At 40.0% G+C, this 25,492-nt stretch overlaps 1 protein-coding gene across 1 annotated transcript in view; it reads left to right on the top strand.

Annotated features, from left to right (window-relative positions):
- The window catches only part of SDHC (succinate dehydrogenase complex subunit C), a 31,443-nt gene extending 6,969 nt beyond the window's left edge, over nucleotides 1-24,474 (top strand). Inside the window, exons 3-6 of the mRNA XM_061120279.1 lie at nucleotides 1,821-1,922; nucleotides 8,858-8,919; nucleotides 17,526-17,689; nucleotides 23,612-24,474. Of these exons, the coding sequence (XP_060976262.1) occupies nucleotides 1,821-1,922; nucleotides 8,858-8,919; nucleotides 17,526-17,689; nucleotides 23,612-23,716 (433 nt within the window). The 3' untranslated portion in view covers nucleotides 23,717-24,474. The remainder of the gene's footprint in view (nucleotides 1-1,820; nucleotides 1,923-8,857; nucleotides 8,920-17,525; nucleotides 17,690-23,611) is intronic.
- Nucleotides 24,475-25,492: the final 1,018 nt, after the last annotated feature.

Genomic DNA, 25,492 nt, shown 5'->3' with positions numbered 1-25,492 from the left:
AGCAAAATAAACCCCAGTTTCTCCTAAGAACAAGAAAATTATCTTATAAAACACAGAATAATTATACAAATGCAGTTATCAAACTCAGGAAATGTAACTTTGACCAATCTTACCTGATACACAGTCAATTTTCGGATTTTTCATTTGTCCCAAACAGTCTGTCTGTCCCCTATCCAGGATCTAATTAGGCTCACATATTATATTTAGTTGTCATATTTCTGTAGTATCCTTTAATCTGGAACTGTTTCTTAGCCTTCTTTGTCTTTTATGACATTGACATTTTTCAAGAATACAGGTCAGTTATTTTTCAGAGTTTCTCTCAAGTTAGATTTGTCTGATTGTTTTCTGATGATTTAGGTTATGCATTTTTGGCAGGAGTAATACGTTAATGATGTTTTATCCTCAGTATATCACATCAGGGACATATGATATCATTTGCCTCATTGTCAGTGATTTTAACTTTGGCAATTTGAATATGGAAATATGTGCTAAGTTTCTTCCCAGTATGGAGTTACTGTTTTTAACTTTTGTAATTTGTAAGTAATATATGGGGAAATATTTTTCTTGAGGGGGATGGATCATGTTTAATGTAGGTACATAGTAAATTAAATTGTTGAACATAGCTGTCTAAGAATTGGCTTCAGCCTAGCCTCAGTTCAGTTAAGTCGCTCAGTCGTCTGACTCTTTGCAACCCCGTGGACTGCAATACGCCACACTTCACTGTCCGTCACCAACTCCTGGAGCTTTCTCAAACTCATGTCCATTGAGTTGGTGATGCCATCCAACCATCTCATCCTCTGTCGTCCCTTTTCCTCCCGCCTTCAATCTTTCCCAGCATCAGGGTCTTTTCAAGTCAGTCAGTTCTTCACATCAGGTGGCCAAAATATTGAAGTTTCAGCTTCAGCATCAGTCCTTCCAATGAATATTCAGAACTGATTTCCTTTAGGATGGACTGGTTGGATCTCCTTGCAGTCCAAGGGACTCTCAAGAGTCTTCTCCAACACCACAGTTCAAAAGCATCAATTCTTCTGCGCTCAGCTTTCTTTATAGTCCAACTCTCAAATCTGTACATGACTACTGGAAAAACCATAGCTTTGACTAGACGGACCTTTGTTGGCAAAGGAATGTCTCTTGCTTTTTAATATGCTGTCTAGGTTGGTCATAATTTTTCTTCCAAGGAGCAAGTGTCTTTTAATTTCATGACTGCAGTCATCATCTGCGGTGATTTTGGAGCCCAAAAAAATAAAGTCTGACACTGTTTCCATTGTTTCCCCACCTATTTGCCCTAAAGTGATGGGACCAGATGCCATGATCTTAGTTTTCTGAATGTTGAGTTTGAAGCCAACTTTTTCACTCTCCTCTTTCACTTTCTTCAGCCTAGCCTAGTGACAAGAAAAATCATGCAACTATTTAGAGGTACTGAACTGAATCTAGTTCTCAGTTTTTGAGAACTTGGAAAGGAGTCTTGAAGAGCTGGATGAAAGCAGGTGGTAATGTATGAGATATCACACATGACCTGGGTGATATGTAAATGGTTTTGAAATACTGTATTTGCCCTGCTGCCCAACAAGAAAGTTAATCTTCCATTACTGTACTTGGGTGTTGGGGGATTGAAAAGAAGAGTTGCTTTCTATATTCCTCATTGGGTGGTTGAGGTTATTAGTAGCTGAGTCATACTTGGCAGAAAGATAAGGTGAGTGGACAGACACGTTTTCTTAATATATGGGTTCATCTAGCCCAGCTTACCTTTAACTTTTTATTATGTGAAATTTTAAACCAAGTTTACTTTTAATCATTTAAACCTTTTGGTTTTATTTTAGTGCTGTTCCTTTGGGAACCACGGCCAAAGAAGAGATGGAGAGGTTCTGGAGTAAGAACACTAGTTCAAACCGTCCTTTGTCGCCCCATATCAGCATCTACAGGTAAGGGCTCTGGAACCAGGGAATTTAGTAGTAGCAGGTAAAAGTTCTGGAGGTAAGTCAAAATGTAATTCCTATTAATTAAAAAAAATTATTTTGAAATCATTTGAAATTTGCATAAATGTTGCAGAAATAGTGTGCTGTGTTTCTGTATACCGTTATGCAGACTCCCAATGTGTTAACATGTCTGAATGATTTTAAAAAAGTGCAGCGATGATGATACTCCATTACTCCTGTGTTAGTTTTCTATTGCTGCTGTCATAAGTGATCACAAACTTAGTAACTTAAAATGACACATTTATTATCTTATAGTCCTGTAGTTCAAAGTCTGGCTTAGGTCTAACAGGGCTAAAATTAAGGTGTTGGCAGGGCTGCATTCATTTCTGGAGGCTCTGGGGAGGAGTGTTATGTTACTTTCTCCAGTTTCTGAAGGCTGTTTTGAATTCCTTGGCTTGGAACCTGTTTCCTCCATCTTCAAAACCAGCAGTGATGTGTCAGGTTCTACCATCATATCACTTTGAACTTGCTTCATTGTCACATTTCTTCTCTGACTCCCTCCTTCTGCCAGCCCCTTCCACTTTTAGGGACCCTTTGTATTATATTGGGCCCATCCAGATAATCCAGGATAGCCTTCTTATCTTAAGGTGAGCTTATTAGCAACTTTAATTTCACTTGCAACCTTAATTCCCCTTTGCTATTTAAGGTAAATATTCACAAGTTTCAGGAATTAGAGTGTGGACATCTTCTGTCTGCTGCAGTCCCTTAATACTTGAGTGTATGTTTCTTAATTCGAGGAAACTCTCCATACTACAGCCATCACAGTCAGAAAATTAACATTGATCCTGTGTTAATCACGTAATCCTCAGGTCCCATTCAGATTTTGCCAGATGTCCCAAAATGTCCTTTATAGGTCCAGGATCCAACTGAGGATCATGTATTACATTTAGTTGTTTAACTACTTGGAGATAGCACAGACCCCACAGGTAGGGGTTCAGTCCCACAAGACTGCCTCCCACTTCAGATGCCAATCCCAAATCCCAGCTTGTCACTTGTACTTCTAACTGAAAGTGTTAGTCGCTCAGTCGTGTCTGACTGTACACGACCCCATGGACTGTAGCCCACCAGGCTCCTCTGTCCATGGGGTTCTTTAGGCAAGAATACTGGAGTGGGTAGCCTTTCCCTTCTCCAGGGGTTCTTCCTGACCCAGGGATCGAACGCATGTTTCTTAGGTCTCCTGCATTGGCAGGCAGGTATTTTTTACCACTAGCACCACCTGGTACTTCTGGCTAACCATCTATAAATCAAGAGTTCTCATAACCTCCTCCTTGGGTTCAGTGATTTGTTAAAATGGCTCAAGAAACTTGGAAACATTTATTTAAGTTTACTATGATTGTAAAGGGTATTACAGATGATACAGATGAGTAGCCAGGTGCTCTTTTAGGTCCCTCTGTGTCTAGAAGGATCCTGAGCACAGGAGCTTCTGTCTCCATGGAGTTGGTGCATTATCCTTCTGATATGTGGACGTATTTACCAATCTGAAAACTTCCCAAACCCTGTACTTTGGAAATTTTTATGGAGGCTTCATCATGTAGTCATGATCAGTTATTAACTTAATCTCTAGCCCTTTCTTCCCTGGAAGGAGGTGGGGTTGGGGCAGAAAGGTTCAAGCTTCTGGTCATGGTTTGGTCTTTCTGGCAACCAGCCCCCATCCAGAGTCACCTCATTAGAACAGAGGTCACTCTTACCTCCCAGGAAATTCTAAGGGATTTAGGAACTGTGTGTTGGGAACCAGAGTCAAAGACCAAATAAAAAGATACTCCTAGCACCCATATCAGTGAGGAGATTGATAAGGGTTTTAAGAGCTCTGTGTCAGAAACTAGGAATAGATATGTTTTATACACACACACACACACACTCCTCCCCCACCACATTACTTCACAGTTCTTGTCTTACCCAGAGTTACACTGTTACTCTGATTTATTTTGATGTTCAGATTGTCCCAGACTTGGCTGGTGGAAATTTTTCAAGATGACTCCTGTGAAATCAAGATCTGGGTGCTAGATGTGCTCACTGCTAACAGGATATCATTGCTTCTAGACTTTTTCTGACAGAGCTGTGATATATATGTATGAACACACAGACACATACAAATACACGTACATGTGTATATATGAGTATATACATATACGTACATCTATTTCTGTTAATTTGTTGTCCTCAGAAGTAGCATTGATGGCTGTTATGCTAGTGTCTTCCCAAAAAACTCCTAACGCAGCAAAGCATCTTGAGTCCTGCTACCGTATTTTCTTGGATTCCTGCCAGGGAAGCTGGTCATTTTTTAACCACCTCCACAAATACCACAACCCTTCAGATTTTTTCCAAACTAGATTCCTGAAATAATTCTGATTGTAGAAATTGGACAGTCTACTAAAACAGAAGACGACAAATAAGTGATCTCAATCTTTGCTACTTTATGGTAAAACTTTTTTTTAAGAGATGAAAGATTTGAGGGAGGATTATAATGAAGAAGAACTTGTCAAATTATGTTGAGTCTATATTTAAAGCTCTGGCCTGTTTTCACAAGTCATATTAACAAATGATAATAAGCTAGTGGGATGAGACTTAAACTACTTTGTTTGCTCTTCTGATTATGAAACTCTAGACATACTCATGGGAAAAAAAGAAAAGAAACAACAGGAAACATGGGGCTGTTTCCAAGGTGATATGTCTGGGTAAGATATCTGAGATATCTGGAGTCATATTTTCTGTTATAACTTTTATAAATTTTTGGAGGTAGCATGGAAATATATGGTTAAGTTAACCTTTCTGAAGTATTCTTTATCGCTTAGTAAATTGTCACTATCAAAGCAAAAGTATATATAGGGAATTACATTTTCAGGAAAACAAGTCATTTTAAAAGATGCTAGAAAAATATTTTAAAAATTTAGAGTTGGAAGAGTTCTTAGATTTTAATTTAATTTTCAACCACATTGGTTTTAAGAGTGCTGCTTGGGGCTTGGGATACTTCATTAAGTATCACAATTACCCACTTCTGTGAGTAGTTGTGTGGGGCTGGCCAACATGCAGATTGTACTGTAGGCCCTTAGACCTGGCTACAACCAAAGCAACTTGACTAAGGATTTTGTTTTTGAAGAAAGGGTGCTACTCAAAAAAAGAAAAAAGTTTAAAAGCCACAAATGAGTAAATTTCCTCTGCAATATTTTTGTAAACGTCTACTTGTGCTTGCATACCTCCAGTGACAAGAAACTCATATCACCCTTTAGTTTGGAAATTTCTCTTACTTTCAGAAAGACCCTTATTTTATTGAACTTACTATAACTTATATCTTCTGCACAGTGGCTCTAGTTCTACCATGAACTATGTAAAATAGATCTAAGCCCATTTTTTTCCCCCTGATGACCTTTATTGATGTTGAATGTCTTTTCATGTGTTTTCTGGCCACCTGTATATCTTCTTTAGAGAAATGAATATTCAAGTCCTATGCTCATTTTTATGTTGGGTTGCCTTTTAACCTTGTTTAAAATTTGTGGTAAAATATACATAACAAACTTAAGCAGTCTATTGATTTATTGATTTTTAAGTGTACAGTTCAGTGGCATTAAGTACATTCCATTGTTGTGCAACCATCACTACTGTTCATCTCCAGAATCTTTTCATCTTCCCAAACCAAAACTCTGTACAGTAATTCCCATTCCCCCGGCCACTGGCAACCACCGTTCGCATTTCCGTCTTTATAGATTTGACTGGCCTGTGTGCTGTGCGTGGTTACTCAGTTGTGTCTGACTCTTTGCGACCCCGTGGACTGTAGCCCACCAAGCTTCTCTGTCCATGGGGATTCTGCAGGCAAGAATACTGGCGTGCATTGCTATTTCCTTCTCCAGGGGATCTTCCCAACTCAGGGATCAAACCCAGGTCTCCCACATTGCAGGCGGATTGTTTACCCCCTGAGCTACCAGGGACCTCATAAAGTAGAATCATATGATGTTTGTGCATTTGTATCTAGTTTATTGCATCTGGTATAATGTCCTCAAGGTTAACCTGTGTTGAAGAATCTATCAGAATTCTATTTCTTTTTAAGGCTGAATAATATCCCATTGTACATATGTGCCACTTTTTGCTTATCTATTCATTTGAATTGTTTCTATCTTTTGGCTATTGTGAATAATGCTGCTACGAACATGGGCACACAGATATCTCTTTGAATCTCTGCTTTCAGTTCTTTAGGGGTATATCCTAGAAGTGGAATTGCTGGATTATGGTAATTCTATACTTAATTTTTTGAGAAAACAATGTATTGACTGTAGGGGCAGTAGCACTTTTTACATTTCCACCAGCAGTGTGCACAAGGTTTCCAGTTTTTCCACATCCTCGCCAACATTTGTGATTTACTGTTTTTGTTGTTTTAATAATAACCATCCTAGTGAATGTGAAGAGGTATTTCATTGTGATTTCGATGTGCATTTCTCTAATGATTGGTGATGTTGAACATCTTTACATATACTTACTGGCCATTTATATATCTTCTTTGCTTTTTGCTTTTTTGATGGTATTGTTTGCAGCATGATTGTTAGATCACTGGCTGAAATTCATACAGCCTATGTCTCTAGTTTTTTCTTGGTTAACATTCTACTAACAGTCAAAAAAAGGGGAAAGATCAACACTCTTCAAATCAGGAGCTGTTTGTTAATTGCTCAGTGCACTTGGTACTCTTTTTGAAGTTGAAATACAAAGGTGAATAAGATATAACCTGTGTTGAAAAGGATCTCAGTATTTCCTGAAAAAAAATTTTCCTAAGGGAAATCTTACTGGCTTCTAGTTGTCACTTTTCTCTAACTGAGTTAATCAATCTTGATTTTCTGTGCTAGACTCTTACATATGTTCAGAAGGAAATACTGGGGGTGACCTATTAGTCTCTGCCTCATGATGTCTGAGGCCTCAACGAGAAAACACCAACTGGGGCTGAAATAATTTGAAGATTCGTTTACTCACATGTCTTGGATTGATTCTGGCTTTTAGAGGGGCCTTCATTTTCTCTCTGCATGGATCTTTCTACTTGATCTCTCTGCATAGACTATTTCAGTCTTCCTTACAGCATGAGAGAAGGATGGAGTGATGGAAGGAGTGCAAGTGATTTGGAAGTCATGCAATGCCAGATCTGCTGTGCTCTGTATCATGAGGTAGTCGGTCATGAAGTCCTGCCCAGAGTCAAGGGGCTAAATATAAATACGGTGTGATGAGGAGTGACAAGATTCTAGAAGATCATATGGGACTGGAAATACTATCATGATTATTTAGAAAATAAAATTTCCTTTAGCAGCTCGGTACTAGGCTAACCAGCCTATGATTTTAACCATTTTTTAAAGTTAGGTTAACATTTGACTTTATATCATTCCCATTTTCCATTCAGTATTTCTTAAAGATTATAAGATCAGTGGTTATATTTCATGTGTTAGCCCTTGGGGTTTAATTCATCTGGCCAGGAGTCCTAAGTGCATTTGGAATGCTAAGTAGTGTCTTATTATTTCCCCACTTCCCCCCCCCCCCACCAGTTCTCTCAAATCAATATTTGTTCTGTCTTTTTTAGTCTGATAATCATTCTCTTTGACAAATAAAATAGTTGAGCAATCTGCTTTGCACTTTGTCATCCATTAACATAAAATTGTCAACCCTAGTTAGGAGGCTTTCTTTCCCTGAGTACAATCTTAAAAGCCCCTTTTTGTTGTCCTTGACATTTTTGCAAGCCTCAGCTCATTCTGGGTTTTAGTCTCCTGATTCTTCTGACCAAATTATGCCATTGTTCTCTCCTCGTCCTTTGTTATGAGGCTCTTCTTCTGCCTTTTATATTTATCTTGTTAGTCTGAGTTAATCTAGAGTGGTGTCTAGCCAGTTTTCTTGGTTTCTTTAGACATTATTCTTTTTTTTTTTAATACTGTAACCATTTTTTAACATATAATTTTTTTTACATACATTATTTATTACACTTAGTATTGTGATCATTTTTATTACATAGACATTGCTCTTTTTTTTACTGTGGTCATTTTTATTACATAGAATTTATTTTCATGATCTTTTCAATCTACTGGAATTCTTTTCCTTTAGAGTGTGGATTATATGGTCTGATTATGCTCAACATTCTCTAAGCTGACTTTTCAGGATGAATGTTAACTTTATCCAAAGATGCCTGTTCTTTTCATATTACTAACCAATTCTCTTTTGAGCAAGAGAACTAGGTCCAGAATATAGAAGTATTGCTTATCCTTCTAAGGAAAAGCATGGCAGATAGACAGATGAGAACATGATTTTTTTTTTTTTTTTTTGAGAACATGATTTTTAAAAGGGTTTGATGACAGAGTATTTCAAAACACTTGTGGATTTAAGAAACATATACTAAATCCAGCAAAATTAGATTTTAAGTTTGGGATAAGTAATTTATTAGGGAGTGAATGATATGCTCAATTTGGATATTTTTGGTTATATAATAATAAAGTTTATGGATGACTATGTTATATGAAACAGTAGATAAATAAAACTCAAGTTTTCTTCTACTTCTGTCTTACTACTGGAGGAAAGGAAGGCCCCAGATGGTTGTATTCTAGTGTTTATTTTCTAATTGTATGCAACTTTAATTGATGTTTTTGACCCATGTTATTTCTTTTATGAAAGGAATTTGAGTCTTAATTAATTTCTCATCTCTGTTAGTGATGCAGTCTAGAAAAGGGAGGGGCTTCTTAAATAAATCATTTTCTTACTTTTAACCTGGAGAGTGGAAACACAGAAATATGAAAGCTGTTTGGTTTTGCTTTGTGATAAATAGTTGCCTGTTTCCAAAGTAGTTTATATTTTCTTTTCCAAGATGGATTCTCTACAATGGTGTCCTCTATTCCTCTTACAAATTGCCTTTGTGTGTTTCTTTTCAGCTGGTCTCTTCCCATGGCGATGTCCATTTGCCACCGTGGCACTGGTATTGCCTTGAGTGCAGGTATGTATGTGTGTTTTTATCTGCACATGAACACACAGACACATACATACACATTTCTTTGAAAAACTTTGCTATTTCTGTGACTCTTGATAGTGTCTCCTTTGCAACTCAGCAGCTCGATTTAGAGAAAATGATAAGTCCGTTGAAGCTATTGTTCATTCATTTCTTTAACAGTTAATTATGAGTTCTCACAATGCTCAGGTTCTTTTCTTAACCAGTTTTTATTTTCTTTTTAAAAATTTTTTCTTATCCAGTTTTTAAACTATTCCTAGCATGTCCTGATATTATATTTATTGACATTACAGAGAACAGATACAGAAATATAATGGAGATAGCCTGGCCGACTGAACATTGACCAAACACAGTCTAAGATTAATCATCAACCTTATTCTTTCAGAAAATCCATTTTAGCACCCATTTTTCGTCACCTGGGATTGATCAAGTACAGAAATACTAACTCATTCTCCATTCTCAAAAGATCCTGGTAACAAACCACAATTTCTGTTTATTTATATAATATGAAATACAGCTGCAGCCTTTGTTTTTCATAATATCCTTTGGGGTCCCTCCTAGTCTTCCATAGAGTATGTTTTTACTGAAGTGGTCATCAGCAGGACTGGTGGCTCAAGTATAGGGCTCCTGCATTTAGGAAGCTACTGCTGAGACATTGGAGAAATTATAAAACTAAGTCTGTGATTCAAAATTAGATTAGTTTTGTTGGTAATCAAGTAAGGATAGGAACTCCTATCTTAAGATCCAATGTTGTTATTCCTGTATTGCCTTTTCTTTGGTTGGTAAAGTAATAATGGAATCCAGGTATAAGGATGATTGGTGTTGTCTGAGAATCTGTACAGTTTCTGATTTTTAACGTACTTGCACTTAAATAATAGGATAAATTTTAGGATTCAATTCAGTTCAGTCGCTCAGTCATGTCCAACTCTTTTCGACCCCGTGAATCGCAGCACACCAGGCCTCCCTGTACATCACAAATTCCCGGAATTTACTCAAACTCATGCCCATCGAGTTGGTGATGCCATCCAGCCATCTCATCCTCTGTCATCCCCTTCTCCTCCTGCCCCCAATCCCTCCCAGCATCAGGGTCTTTTCCAGTGAGTCAACTCTTCGCATGAGGTGGCCAAAGTATTGGAGTTTCAGCTTCAGCATCAGTCCTTCCAGTGAACACCCAGGGCTTATCTCCTTCAGGATGGACTGGTTGGATCTCCTTGCAGTCCAAGGGACTCTCAAGAGTCTTCTCCAACACCACAGTTCAAAAGCATCAATCTTTCGGCACTCAGCTTTCTTCATGGACCAACTCTCACATCCATACATGATCACTGGAAAAACCAAAGCCTTGACCAGACGGACCTTTTTTGGCAAAGTAATGTCTCTGCTTTTTAATATGCTATCTAGGTTGGTCATAACTTTCCTTCCAAGGAGTAAGAGTCTTTTAACTTCATGGCTGCAGTCACCATCTGCAGTGATTTTGGAGCCCCCAAAAATAAAGTCTGACACTGTTTCCACTGTCTCCCCATCTGTTTCCCATGAGGTGATGGGACCAGATGCCATGATCTTAGTTTTCTGAATGTTAAGCTTTAAGCCAACTTTTTCACTCTCCTCTTTCACTTTCATCAAGAGGCTTTTTAGTTCCTCTTCACTTTCTGCCATAAGGGTGGTGTCATCTGCATATCTGAGGTTATTGATATTTCTCCCAGCAATCTTGATTCCAACTTGTTTTAACTATAAATTCATAGTTACTTTATTTTTTCTTACTTAGAATCTTATAATTTTTAGATTGATACTTTTTGCTTAGTGTGGTGGTGTTTATAAACAGATTGAGTCCTAAAAATCATTGGAAGGACAAGAACAATTTATTTATTAGGCTATAGTTTCGATTATTGGGCTTCCTGGGTGGCTCAGTGGTAAAGAATCCACCTGCTATTGTGGGAGACGTGGGTTTGATCCCTAGGTTGGCAGGATTCCCTGGAGTAGGAAATGGCAAGCCATTCTAGTATTCTTGCCTGAAAAAGTCCATGGATAGAGGAGCCTGGCTGGCTACAGTCCGTGAGGTTGCATAGAGCTGGACATGACTGAGTATGCACACAGTTCCATATTATCTCAGTATATTTATCGCTACTGAATGAAAAAAGAGGATATTGAATCTTTCATAGACTGTAATGTAAAGAAGTATTAGTTTGCTAAGTATGGCTAAAGTTGTATTATTTTTTTCACAGCTGAACTTAATAATTATTTTTTTCTGTTTTTACCCCTTTGAATGACCTTGTATTTGTTAGCATGTATACTCTTCCTCCCAAACCTTTTCCCTTAATTCTGTAACAGTAGCTGATTGCTGTAGAATAGTAGTTACCATGTTTCCCTTAAATTCTGAAAGTCCCTACTTCAAAACTGGAACAGATTTTTGCTAGGTGGATGATTTAGGCAACTTAGTTACCTCTCTAAGCCTCTGTTTATTCCTTGTTTTAAAATATTAATAATGCCTATTCCAGAGTTGATGGGATTTCAAGAAACTACACTCTGGATGTTGACTTAGGAAAATAGGGATGAGAAGCACGATAAATTTGATAGCAGTAGTCTCTTGGAAGATGGTGTGTATTGGACCAAATGGCGAGAAGAATTGGATCATTTGACCTGAAATGAAGTCAGTCCCAGCAGCTGTGATCATTGCAATCTTATGGCACTCCTCCAATGTATTTTTCACACAACAGCAAGAACAATAAAAATCTCTTGAAAATAAATTGAATCAAGTCACACTTAGGATCTTCCTCTTACAGTGTTTGCCTTTGCACTTAGATTAAAATTCAACTCTCCACCATGACCTAAAACACTCTGCCTGATCTGGCCCTTGCCTGAGTCATGCTGCCGTTTATCCCCGTGCTTACTCTGTTCTGGCCACACTTGTCTTTGAATTCTTTGGAACAGGTAAAAACTCTTTCTCTTCCCAGAATCATTGCATGTTTTATTCCCTTGATCTGAAATGTCCACCCCTTCCTCTTGCTACAGAGTGTGTGGTTAGTTCCTTCTTATTTCTTAGATCTCCACAAAATTGTCAGCTCAATGTATACTTTACTCACCACCATATCTAAAGTAGTAGCTCTGGTTTCTTTCTAGTTCTGTTATTACTTTTCAATTTCACAACACTATTCCTTCATAGTTCTTATTGCACTGTTTCTTCACAGCTTTTTGTAAATCTCTTTTATTAGACTGTAAACTCTTCAGAGAGTAGGACTTGCATCTATCTTATTTACCATTCATATCCTCTAGCACTCAATGGGTGCTTGTATGAGTGTCTTAGTCACTCAGTCATGCCCAGCTCTGTGATTCCATGGACCATAGCCCACCAGGCTCCTCTGTCCATGGTAAGAATCCTGTAGTGGGTAGCCATTAACTTCTCCAGGGAATTTTCCCAACCCAGTGATCAAACCTGGGTCTCCTTAATTGCAGGCAGATTCTTTACCTTCTTAGCCACCAGGGAAGCCCAGTAATGGAAACTATTAACGTAATAAACTGCTTTCATCCTTCGAGTGATTTTTAGGCTAAATGAATGCAACCATGTCAGTCACTTTGCTTATGGTGGTCAGTTCAGAAATGTTTGTTCCTCAGTCAGTTTAGTCACTCAGTCATGTCTGACTCTTTGAGACCCCATGAACCACAGCACACCAGGCCTCCCTGTCCATCACCAACTCCCAGAGTCCACCCAAACCCATGTCCATTGAGTCGGTGATGCAATCTAACCATCTCATCTTCTGTCGTCCCCTTCTCCTGCCCTCAATCTTTCCTAGCATCAAGGTCTTTTCAAATGAGTCAGCTCTTCTGATTAGGTGGCCAGAGTATTAAGAGTTTCATCTTCAACATCAGTCCTTCCAATGAACACCCAGGACTGATCTTTTAGGATGGACTGGTTGGATCTCCTTGCAGTCCAGGGGACTCTCAAGAGTCTTCTCCAAGACCACAGTTCAAAAGCATCAATTCTTCTGTGCTCAGCTTTCTTTATAGTCCAACTCTCACATCCATACATGACCACTGGAAAAACCATAGCCTTGACTAGATGGATCTTTGTTGACAAAGTAATGTTTCTGCTTTTAATATGCTATCTAGGTTGGTCATAACTTTTCTTCCAAGGAGTAAGCATCTTTTAATTTCATGGCTGCAATCACCATCTGCGGTGATTTTGGAGCCCAGAAGAATAAAGTGAGCCACTGTTTCCCCATCTGTTTGCCATGAAGTGATGGGACCGGATGCTATGATCTTAGTTTTCTGAATGTTGAGCTTTAAACCAACTTTTTCACTCTCCTCTTTCACTTTCATCAAGAGGCTCTTTAGTTCTTCACTTTCTGCCATAAGGGTGGTGTCATTTGCATATCTGAGATTATTGATATTTCTCCTGGCAATCTTGATTCCAGCTTGTGCTTCCTCCAGCCCAGCATTTCTCATGATGTACTCTGCATAGAAGTTAAGTAAGCAGAGTGACAATATACAGCCTTGATGTACTCCTTTTCCTATTTGGAACCAGTTCCTCCTAACTTCTAATTAATCTTCTGTTAAGCATTAGAAATTGGATAGTGATAAAAGCGTCTACCCTCAAGAGTAAAAGAATCTAAGGAATAAGACAAATAAATGTTTATAATGCATTGGGATAATTTTTTAATAGAGATACGAGGTCCCAGAGGTGAGACCACCTCTGCAGGAGTTGGAGATCTTGAAGAAGAACGGGCGGGAGGATTCATGGAAAGGAGGTAGAGGAGAATGTTCCAACAGAGAAACCACCAGATGCAAAGGCCCAGGGTTTGGAAAGCATCCAGAATCTTGAATGATGATAAATAGTTCTGCTTGTTTAAGAGCTGTGTTACGGAAGTAGCAGAAGATAAGGTTGGATAATGATAACTAGATTGTTTAAGAGTTGTGTCATGGAAAAAGTGGCAAAAGATAAGTGTCCTGGACTGTAAAGGACTTTGACCGCTGTGTTGAGAAGTTGGAACTTGATCCCATAGACCATAAGAAATCAAAAAAAGTTTACGTTCTCATTTGTTTCAGTAACAGAATGAGCTGGGCTAGACAAATCCATGATGAGGTGTTTATTCATACTGTAGAGATTTTGTGGCTGATACTCTGAAAAGCATGTTGAACTTAAAAAAGCATGATGACACTAGTTTGACTTTAAATAGAATTTATTGAGGAAGAACTTTATAAGCAGTTCTTTAAAAGATGGAAAAAGAAGCCAGTAACACTTTTCCATTGCTTAGGTTCTATATGAGATTAAAATACTTGTGATTTTTCATAGCAACAGTGTAAAAATCTAGGTGAAATTAGGTAAATTCCTTGAAGATGGCAGGTAGCTGAAGCTGCAATGTGCATAAGACTGGGAAAGGCTAATCAAAATGCAATGTACAACAATGAAAAGAATGAGATTTGAGGGACTCCTCTGGTGGTCCAGTGGCTATGACTCCATGCTCCCATGCAGGGGGCCTGGGTTCTATCCCTGGTCAGGGAACTAGAGCCCACATGCCACAACTAAGACCCAGCACAGCCAAATAATTTTTTTTTTTTTTTAAAGAATGCGATTTGAAAAATAAAATGTGGGTGCCAAACAACAGATACGTTAGAAGAAGTGAGTAAAGTCGCTCAGTCATGTCCGACTCTTTGCGACCCCATGGACTGGAGCTTACCAGGCTCCTCCATCCATGGGATTTTCCAGGCAAGAGTGCTGGAGTGGGTTGCCATTTCCTTCTCCAGAGGATCTTCCCAACCCAGGGATAGAACCCAGGTCTCCCACATTGTAGGCAGACGCTTTACCATCTGAGCCACCAAGGAAGTCCTAATGTAGAATGCAGCTGTAAATAAATTGTACAGTTAACTTGAATGAGAAGAAGAGTGGTCCTGAATGTTCTGGATAGTCTTTAAAAACAGGTCGGATTGAAAATCAGAACTTCAGTGAGAGGTCACTTGACTCTATAGGCAACCTGCTCAGGTAGTCACTTCTTTTCTAGAAAAGCCAAAGAACTGACAGATTATAAAGTAACTAATGGAACTCTGAAATCCCTGTTTTTCTGGGCTTTTCATGAGGTAGGTCATGAGTTATTGATTCTCAGATGTGAAGTGTTACACCCTGGTCATTCCCAACTGAGACAGTGTAGAGAAAAAGCACAAACTTTGGGTATTTCTGAGTTCAGTTCCAACTTTGTCACTAACTAGCTACTATATCATCACTTCCTTTTCTGCTTATAATGCCTAGCTAGGACTTTGAGAATTATATATATAAAGTTGCAGCTGGAAACCAGGGTTCCCATGACCCCTTCCTCAGTTTTGATAATTTACTAGAAGAGCTCACCATAACTCAGGAAGACACTTTATTTAGACATACTGGTTTTCAAAATAAAAACCAGTGGAGGAGATTACAAAGGGCAAGGTATATGGGAATGGAGAGGAAAGTGTGTATGAAGCCTCCATGCCCTCTCTGGGCACACCACCCTCCCAGCACATCCTTGTGTTCAATAACCTAGAAGCTGTCCAAATTCTATAGTTTATGGTGGCTTCAGTGCCTAGGCAGGATTGATTAATCATTGGCCATTGGTCATTAGCTCGATCACCAGCCACTCACAGGTGTGTGTATGTAGTGAGAGGAAGCGGGGAGTAGACAGGGAAGGGGAGGGATGTATGGGACTGAAAGTCCCAATCCTCCAATCATGCTTTGCTCTTCCTGGCAGCTAGCCCCCCATCCCGAAGCTGTCTAGGCGCCCCCAGCTACCAGCCATCTCATTAGTATACAAAAAACTCACTCCAAGAGTTTTAGGAGCTGTGTACCAGGATTTGGGAAAAAGACCACATGTGTATTTCTTATTGTGTCACATCTTCAAACACAGAATATCAATCAGTTAATTCAGTCACAAGTTGGCCAAAGCTTTCTCTTTACAAATGAAAAGTATGTGAGAAGAAATTAAGTATGGAATTTCCCAAGTCCTCTTCTTAATGTTTAGTATACTGGGAAGCAGAAAATAGACTGTCCTCCTAGAACATGAGGAGAGACTTTTCTAACATCTAAACAATTTAAGTTGGGAAAACAAAGCCACTGAAGCTGTCCCATCTCATCACTGAGAAAAATTAAATAGTGCTTTCTGTTGGCTGCCAAGACCAACTTCAGCCTGCTCCTCTGCAGTTAAGTGCTACAACACAAGGAACTGTGCGGATTGTCAGTAAATCCTGTTGGCACTTCCAGAAGCTGTCGTAAACTTTGATACTTCTTCCCAGCAAACCCCTGTAGATGTCACTGCAAAAGAAAATGAAAACAGCTAAAAGGGCCTTGCTGAATCTGTTCAAATGATGATTAAAACTCAGGTTGCCAGCATCTGATTGCTGTTTTATCTAAAGTGTTGTCAAACTAATCTCATGATACACTCTGCCTGTCTGTTCCCCTGCAGCTTCTAGGGGGTGGGGTGGCAGGAGTATTCATGCCCTGAGGGAAAGCAAAACATTTCTGAGAAGCGTTTTCTAGTATCCAAGGTCTTCCTGGGCCAGGGATTGAACCCGTGTCCTCTGCATTTGTAGCTGGATTCTTTACCACTGGATCACCAGGAAAGTCCTGGAATCTGTTTTCTAATATTTTCCATTCAGATTCATTTGAATGCAGAACCCATGGGTATGGATCACTAACGGTATAGCCTAGTGGGTGTGAAGTGGCTTCTCATAGTTTTGATCTGCATTTCCCTAGTGGCTAATGGTATTGAGCATCTTTTCATATACTTATGGACCTTTTACTTATCTTCTTTGGGGAGAGATTTATTCACATCCTCTGCCCATTTTTAAACTAGGTTGTCTTTTTTAATTATTGAGCTGTAAGAGTCTTTAATATATTCTGTATACAAGTCCCTTATCAGACATAACAATGCGCAAAAATTTTCTCTCATTGTGTATGTTGTCTTTTTACTTTCTTGTTGGCATTGCATTTTTATTTTTTTCCATAGTATTTGTTGACTTAACACAAATTATTCCTTATTCTATTATTCTTATGTCATAGTTTTGTAGTTCAGATTACAGTTCAATGACAAACCTCCATGGAACTCAACCTAAAGAAATTCTTTACGTTGTGAAATCACTCTGAAAGATACCAACCTTCCTCATCTCCTCAAAAATCTTTCATGGAATCATAATTCTGTAGTAGTCTGCATTTGCTTGCTTTCTTGGTTCAGCCACAGCAAACTTACAGAAAGCTGCACCCCCGGAATACAGTGAATGCTCCAACAATCTGAAGTTTCGTCAAAGAACCGAGAGCCATGGTAGTTATTCTCAACATCAGCGTCCTTCCAGACTAACGGAGTAATGGACAGCCCCAAAAAGTTCATCAAAATTAAACACTTTCAGATTGTTGGATGAAGGATTAAGATGCTAAAATATATATTCTAAATTTAAGAGATTGGAGTCAGATTCCATGGAACCTATCTCCTACGACACATGTGAACATTAGTTTAAATCTTCCCCATTTTAAATTGGTTTAGAATTGTGTGAAGTGCTAGGGACTGTCATAGAAACCACTTTTATGTGTTTTATTGGTTGTAGCTGATGGACCGCTGTGATGGGCTTATTTTGTTTCTCCTCAGGAGTCTCTCTTTTTGGCTTGTCGGCCCTCTTGGTCCCTGGGAGCTTTGAGTCTCATTTGGAATTTGTGAAGTCCCTGTGTTTGGGGCCAGCACTGATCCACACAGCCAAATTTGCACTTGTCTTCCCTCTCATGTATCACACCTGGAATGGGATCCGACACTTGGTAAGTTGATTGTAGACTTGTATATTTTCTAGGTGAAAGGAACGGAGAGACTCAGAGGATTCTCTTTCCTGATCTGGGTTTAGTACTGTTCTTAAAGTTAGTTGTGCTGGATGTTTGCTCAAGGGCCTCTTGGACAAAGCTAAACTAGATTGCCTGGGCACTGCCAGGCAGCACAGCTGGTGATGTAGCTGAGCACGGACATAGACCTGGCAGATGCTTTCAGGGTCTCAGTGAACTCTTCAGTTTTAAAGGGTCATTACTAAAAGAGAGCCCTGAAGCCAGGCCACAATCTGGCATAGAAGGCATATTTATCAGACAGAAATTGTTACCTGTTGTGTCAGGCACTGTTGTAGACATTGGAGGTTTGTTTATGAACTAGATAACATAGTTACTGCTTTCAGTCTTAATCTTCCCATCAGGACAAAGTGACAAATCTGGAGTCAAGTATACTGATTATTATTAACTTGATATTGGATTATGTTAGCTGCTTTTGTTTTTTATTTGTTTTGAACTACTAGAATGGGACCAACTTCAACAAGAAACCGACTGTCTAGGATCTCAATATTGGGTTTAGAAATCTTTTGACAGCCTGAACTCTGTCCAAGTTGCCTCCTATATGAGCTTGGGGTCAATTCAAACTGGTGTCCCCTTCTTTTTATTAAGAAATCAAACCTACCCCAGGTCAGGGATCAATCTCTCCTGAGTTCAAAATTTATATTTTGTGGTCTCCCTACCCCTGGTCTTGCTTCCTTTGTCAGGAAGATAATTACAGCTTCCTTCTTTATGGTTTTCCATTATCTCTCACCCTGAGCCATCTGTCAGTTGGATGTTCTTGCCTTAATTTGACCTTTTGTAGCTTCCACATTAGAGCTTAGAGACAAGCACTTTGTGAATTTTACTCTGGTCCAGTAGACAGTTTAATGGAATCAGAAAAGTGAGAGACTAAATGACCTATTAAATTAAGTGTATCTATTAACTGTTCCCTGGGGCAGTGTTCAGTTTGATTCAAAATGACTTCACTTCCCTCAGGGAGGGGGGAGGCAGAGGGAGAGCATTTCCATTAATGACTTCTTATTCCAAACAGAATAAGCTTTATTGGAACAAAGCTCTCCAATAAAATCAGCTGATCAGCTTCCTCTGTTGGCATCCTGGCTCAGGCAGGGACTTCCCATATATTTGCTTTTGTCTCAGAATAGGGGGAGGGATGGGGAAGAGATTTTATAAAATGTCAGAACTCAGTCAGGGCTTTTCTTAAGCCCTTAAATCTGCTTTTGTTTGTTCTAGCAAGTCCTGGCTCTGGGTGTGGGACAGGATTTTGTTCTCTGTGACAGTCCATAGTTCTTGCACTCTGAGCTTGATAATTGTGCTGCCAGGAGATCTAATGGGGCTCTATCCCCTGGTGGTCTGGTGGCTAGGATTCCTGGTTTTCATCCAGGCTACCCAGGTTCAGTTCCTGGGCAGGAACTAAGAACTTTTCTCTAGAACTGCTCACTGCTGTCTCTCCAGGATCACATCCAGAACTTTCCCTGTACATTCATATTCATGTAAATACACATCTACCCTTACATTAAAAGAAAAAAAAAAAAAAAAAAAACTAATGGAGTGGAGGGTGGAATTGATGAAAGAGAGTAGGAAGTGACAGGGTCTCTGATATGCTAGAGAATATACCCCTATCACCACCACCCAGTAGAACTCAATATTTTTGTAAAGCATTGTACCTTTATTTTTTTTGAAAGCACTGTGCCCCATGAATAGTATGAAAAGGCAAAAAGATATGACACTGAAAGATGAACTCCCCAGGTTGGTAGGTGCCCAATATACTACTGGAGAAGAGTGGAAAAACAACTCCAGAAAGAATGAAGAGCTAGAGCCAAAGCAAAAACAACACTCAGTTGTGGTTGTGACTGGTGATGGAAGTAAAGTCCGATGCTGTAAAGAGCAGTACTGCATAGGAACCTGGACTGTTAGGTACATGAATCAAGGTAAATTGGAAGTGATCAAACAGAAGATGGCAAAAGTGAACATTGACATTTTAGGAATCAGTGAACTAAAATGGACTGGAATGGGTGTATTTAATTCAAGTGACCATTATATTTCCTACTGTGGGCATGAATCCCTTAGAAGAAATGGAATAGCCCTCATAGTCAACCAAAGAGTCCGAAATGCAGTACTTAGGTACACTTTCAAAAATGACAGAATGACCTATGTTCATTTCCAAGGCAAACCATTCAGTATCACAGTAATCTCAAGTCTATGCCCCAACCAGTAATGCTGAAGAAGCTGAACAGTTCTGTGAAGACCTAAAAGACCTTCTAGAATTAACACACACAAAAGATGTCCTTTTCATTATAGGGCACTGGAATGCAAAAGTAGGAAGTCAAGAGATGCATTGAGTAACAGGCAAATTTGGCCTTGAAATAAAAAAAGAAGCAGGGCAAAGGCTAACAGAGTTTTGCCAAGAGAATGCACTGGTCATAGCAAACACCTTCTTCCAACAACACAAGAGAAGACTCTACACATGGACATCACCAGATGGTCAATACCAAAATCGGGTTGATTATATTCTTTGCAGCCAAAGATGGAGAAGCTCTATACAGTCAGCAAAAACAAGACCAGGAGCTGACTGTGGCTCATATCATGAACTCCTTATTGCAAAATTTAAGATTGAAAAAACTAAGGAAAGCCACTATAACATTCAGGTATGACCTAAATCAAATCCCTTATGATTATACAGTGGAAGTGACAAATAGATTTGAGGGATTAGATCTGATAGACAGAGTGCCTGAAGAACTATGGATGGGGGTTTGTGACATTGTACAGGAGATAGGGATCAAGCCCATCCCCAAGAAAAAGAAATGCAAAAAGGCAAAATGGTTCTCTGAGGAGGCCTTACACATAGCTGAGAAGAGAAAAGCAAAGGAGAAAAGGAAAGATAACACTCATCTGATTTCAGAGTTTCAAAGACTAGCAAGGAGAGATAAGAAAGCCTAAATGATCAGTGCAAAGATACAGAGGAAAACAATAGACTGGGAAAGACTAGAGATCTCGATCTTTTCAAGAAAATTAGAGATACCAGGGGAATATTTCATGCAAAGATGAGCACAATAAAGGACAGAAACAGTATGGACCTAACAGAAGCAGAAGATTCTAAAAAGAGGTGGCAAGAATACACAGAAGAACTGTATAAAAAAGATCTTCATGACCCAGATAACCATGATGGTGTGATCACTCATCTAGTGCCAGACATCCTGGAGTGCGAAGTCAAATGGGCCTTAGAAAGCATCACTATGAACAAAACTAGTGGAAGGGATGGAATTCCAGTTGAGCTATTTCAAATCCTGAGAGATGATGCTGTGAAAGGGCTGCATTCAATATGCCAGCAAATTTGGAAAACTCAGCAGTGGCCGCAGGACTGGAAAGGGCCAGTTTTCATTCCAATTCACAAGAAAGGCAATGCCAAAGAATGTTCTAACTACCACACAATTGCATTCATCTCACACACTAGCAAAGTAATGCTCAAAATTCTCCAAGCCAGGCTTCAATAGTACATGAACCAAGAACTTCCAAATGTTCAAACTGGATTTAGAAAAGGCAGAGGAACCAGAGATCAAATTGCCAACATCCATTGGATCATCGAAAAAGCGAGAGTTACAGAAAAACATCTACTTCTGCTTCATTGATTATGCCAAAGCCTTTGTGTGGATCACAGCAAGCTGGAAAATTCTGAAAGAGATGGGAATACCAGACCACCTTACCTGCCTCCTGAGAAATCTGCAGGTCAAGAAACAACAGTTAGAACCAGACATGAACAACAGACTGGTTCCAAATTGGAAAAGGAGTATGTCACGGCTGTATATTGTCACCATGTTTATTTAACTTATATGCAGAGTACATCTTGTGAAATGCTGGGCTGGATAAAGCACAAGCTGGAATCAAAATTGCGGGGAGAAACATCAATAACCTCAGACAGGCAGATGACACCACCCTTATGACAGAAAGTGAAGAGGAACTAAAGAGCCTGTTGATGTAAGTGAAAGAAAAGAGTGAAAAAACTGCCTAAAACTCAACTTTCAGAAAACTAAGATCATGGTATCTGATCCCATCACTTCATGGCAAATAGATGGGGAAACAGTGGAAACAGTTAGAGGCTATTTTCTTGGGCTCCAGAATCACTGCAGATGGTGACTGCTGCCATGAAATTAAAAGATGCTTGCTCCTTGGGAGAAAAGCTATGACCAACCTAGACAGCATATTAAAAAGCAGAGACATTACTTTACCAACAAAGGTCTGTCTATTCGAAGCTATGGTTTTTCCAGTAGTCGTGTACAGATGTGAGAGTTGGACCATAAAGAAAGCTGAGCACTGAAGAATTGATGCTTTTGAACTGTGGTATTGAGGAAGACTCTTGAGAGTCCCTTGGACTGCAGAGATCCAACCAGTCTATCCTAAAGGAAGTCAGTCCTGAATATTCATTGGAAGGAGTAATTCTGAAACTAAAACTCCAATACTTTGGGCCACCTGATGTGAAGAACTGACTCATTGGAAAAGACCCTGATGCTGAGAAAGATTGAAGGTGGGAGGAGAAGGGTACGACAGAGGATGAGATGGTTGGATGGCATCACTGACTTGATGGATATGAGTTTGAGCAAGCTCTGGGAGTTGGTGATGGACAGGGAGGCCTGGCATGCTGCAGTCCCTGGGGCCGCAAAGAGTTGGACACGACAGCACCTGAACTGAACTGTTCCTTTATAAGCAAGCAACTGTTTGTCTCTTTGACTCCTAATCTTATCTAGGTAGAAGCTGTTTGACACCTGAGGTAGGGACATCTTCTCATCTTCAGTTTTTTCCAGGTTCTAATTTTTCTCTGAAGCATTCTTAAAGTTTGGGCTCATTTGTGTTGATGCAGTCATGTGTGGAAAGTGTGAAACCTGAAGACTCTGCTTTAGCCTTAGGGGATCTTTTAGAATACGATATGTTGGTATCCCTAGGGCACAGGAGAGTCTAAATCAGTGTTTTTTAAACTGTGTTTTTTGACTCAGTGGGTAGAAAATCTATTTAGTGGGTTGCTACCAACAAAAAAGAACTTTAAATAGAATATACCATACAGAATATATCAACAAGGTGTTGATAAATATTGCTTATCGTTTCATGAATTTTTATATATAAAATATATATACACAGACATTGGGTACTAACTAAAAAGATATTTCTTAGTCATGGGGGCGTGTCACAGTCAAAACAAAATTGAGTCTAGATCCCAAGAGTACTTTTTAATATTTTTTTGGCCATGCCTTGAATCATGTGGGATTATTTCCCCACCAGGGATTGAACCTCCTGCATTGGAAGTGTGGAGTCTTAACCACTGGATCACCAGGGAAGTCCCCAAAGAGTATTTTTTTTAAAAATACTCGTTCCCCCAGTGGACAAATGTTGCTTTCCAAAGAGGATTCAGTGGTTGACTATATCTAAAAAGCCATGTAGTATATCCCCATTTTGGAGATTAACAGTGTGCATTAGTAAATTGTTTGAGAAGTCTTGTATTTAAACATTTGCCAAATTTATTTGACCTCAGAACTTGAGTAATGCCTTTTAACATTCTGAGGAACTAGTTTTTGGAGAAACACACTTTGGAAAACCTTGATCTGGTTTTGTTGTCACGAGGGGAAGTTTTATCTGTTTAGTCTGAAAGTTCTTATATATAGGGACTGAGAATCGATTCCCTTTACTGTCATTGGGATAAGAGGGTGGCAGGTACCGTATTGTGGGTTTCGAGGAAGGTGAAGGTCACGAATAAGGGAGAAGTGCTTTTCTCTAGAATCGTTCTGAGGGAAATTGCCTGTTTCTAAGTGGAGTTCTTTCCTGAGAAAGGCGCTATGAGTGACCAGGACCCGGATTGCTGACATTTTTTTCTTACTTTTACAGATGTGGGATCTAGGAAAAGGCCTGACGATTTCCCAGCTACACCAGTCTGGAGTGGTTGTCTTGGTTCTTACTGTGTTGTCCTCGGTAGGGCTGGCAGCCATGTGAAGAGCCGAAGTTCCCAGCGTCATCATCCTGCAAATGATCACATTGACCTGTCTTCTGTTTGTTACTCTTGTCTTTGGCCAGGGCAAAGTTATCCTGATTTGTTTAGACCCTTCTTTGCTTGCAGATCCCCTTGGAGCTCAGCAGTAGAGTATGTTACAGAACCAAAGTGGTGGAAAAGGGTTCAGTTTTCCCCTTATTTCTAAGGATGGAATGATTGCAAAAAACTCCCTTTTCTTGCCCCCGGCTTGCAGCCTACTCTGGGCTTGGGAGCCTTCTTTCTCTCTTCATGTCAGGCCTTGATTTATGCTGAGGGTCAGCCTTTGGCTCCTTCTTCCTGAGACAGTGGAAACAATGCCAGCTCTGTGGCCTCTGCCATGGGGACTAGGAGTGGGGATTCGGGTGCCACTGCCTGTGGGATGCTGGCTCAAAGGACAATTCTGTCCATTGGTCAGAGCCCAGGGTCTTTAGCACCCACACAGTGTGACTGAAGGAGAGGGGTGGGGGTGGAGGAGAATTAGCCTGTCCCAGCTAGCGGGAGATAAAAAGAGTTAAGTTGGCTCTTGAAGCAGGTCTTGGGGAGAAGATATATAGCTTTTGATGCAAGAAGAAGATCCAGAAAATTATCATTGAATCTATTGCAGGTTTTTCTTTTCTTTGTGTTTCCAGAAAAACCAAACCTCTTACTGTCATGTTTTCTAATCCAGAATCACGTGACATCTTTTTCTGAAACTGAATTAAAATTATTATTTTGCCTTTGACTCTCGTTGATATTTTGAGAAACCAAGACAGTGGCAATTGGGGAGGAGGAGCCAGTTTCCTCCCTCCCCTGTCTGGTCTCCCTCTGGTCTGCTCCTCTCAGGTGTTTGCATCCTCCAATCCTACCTTCCTCAGGAAGGAAGCAGTTTGTCTTTTAAGTGAGCACTGGAAAAATTATCAGGGAAGCAAATAAGAGTAGCTAGGGATTTAACATGCAGAAACATCAGAGAAGAAAGGAGCAGGAGAAAGGAAGTTAAGCTGTGGAGAGCTTTTAGTTTGTTATAAACTCCAAAATCCCACTGAGAACTGATTATAAGCCCCAAGGTACAGATCAGCAAGTTACAATCCAGTGGAACAATAGGAGGGATGGCCAAGGGACCATGAGCTAAGTATGTAAATCAGGGGAGAGTAGAGGTAAGGAGGCTTGTTGGAAAGCTGGCAGACATTTTTGGCTTTATGAGAAAACTTGCTACTTCCTAGTCCATATAGGCCAGGCTTTTGGGTCCCTAACTCCCTGTGGCAGGGGTGGTGTTTTAATAGTCCCTGGGCTCTGGGTGACTGATATCCTTAGTGTGTCGCTCTCGGTGCTAGCCAGCCAGTCACAGCTGTGGGTTGGAGAGGAGGAGCAGTGACTGTGATTGGTGTCAGTTGGAGAGGAAGACCTTGCTTGGCTGCCTCGTCAGTCTTCATCCCAGCTCCCAGTAGTCCTTGGCTTTAAGTGAGGATCACTTCTCCCTTGTTGCCATCCTGGCCCTGAGAAGTCTTTGGAGCCTTCTCCAGCGCACACCCGGGGCTTCCCTTACAGCTCAAACAGTAAAGAATCTGCCATGCCGGAGACCTGCGTTCAATCCATGGGGCGGAAAGGTCCCCTGGAGAAGGGCATGCTAACCCACTCCAGTGTTCTTGCCTGGAGAATCCCGTGGGCAGAGGAGCCTGGTGGGCTACAGTCCACGGGTCACAAAGAGTCGGACAGGACTGAGCGACTAACACGCTTTCCAGTGTACACCAAATGTCCTCTGT

The sequence above is a fragment of the Dama dama genome, chromosome 20 (genome assembly GCF_033118175.1).
Source record: "Dama dama isolate Ldn47 chromosome 20, ASM3311817v1, whole genome shotgun sequence".
Taxonomy (NCBI): domain Eukaryota; kingdom Metazoa; phylum Chordata; class Mammalia; order Artiodactyla; family Cervidae; genus Dama; species Dama dama.
The sequence above is the reverse complement of the archived record's forward strand: the minus strand, read 5'-3'. Positions and strand labels throughout refer to the sequence as shown.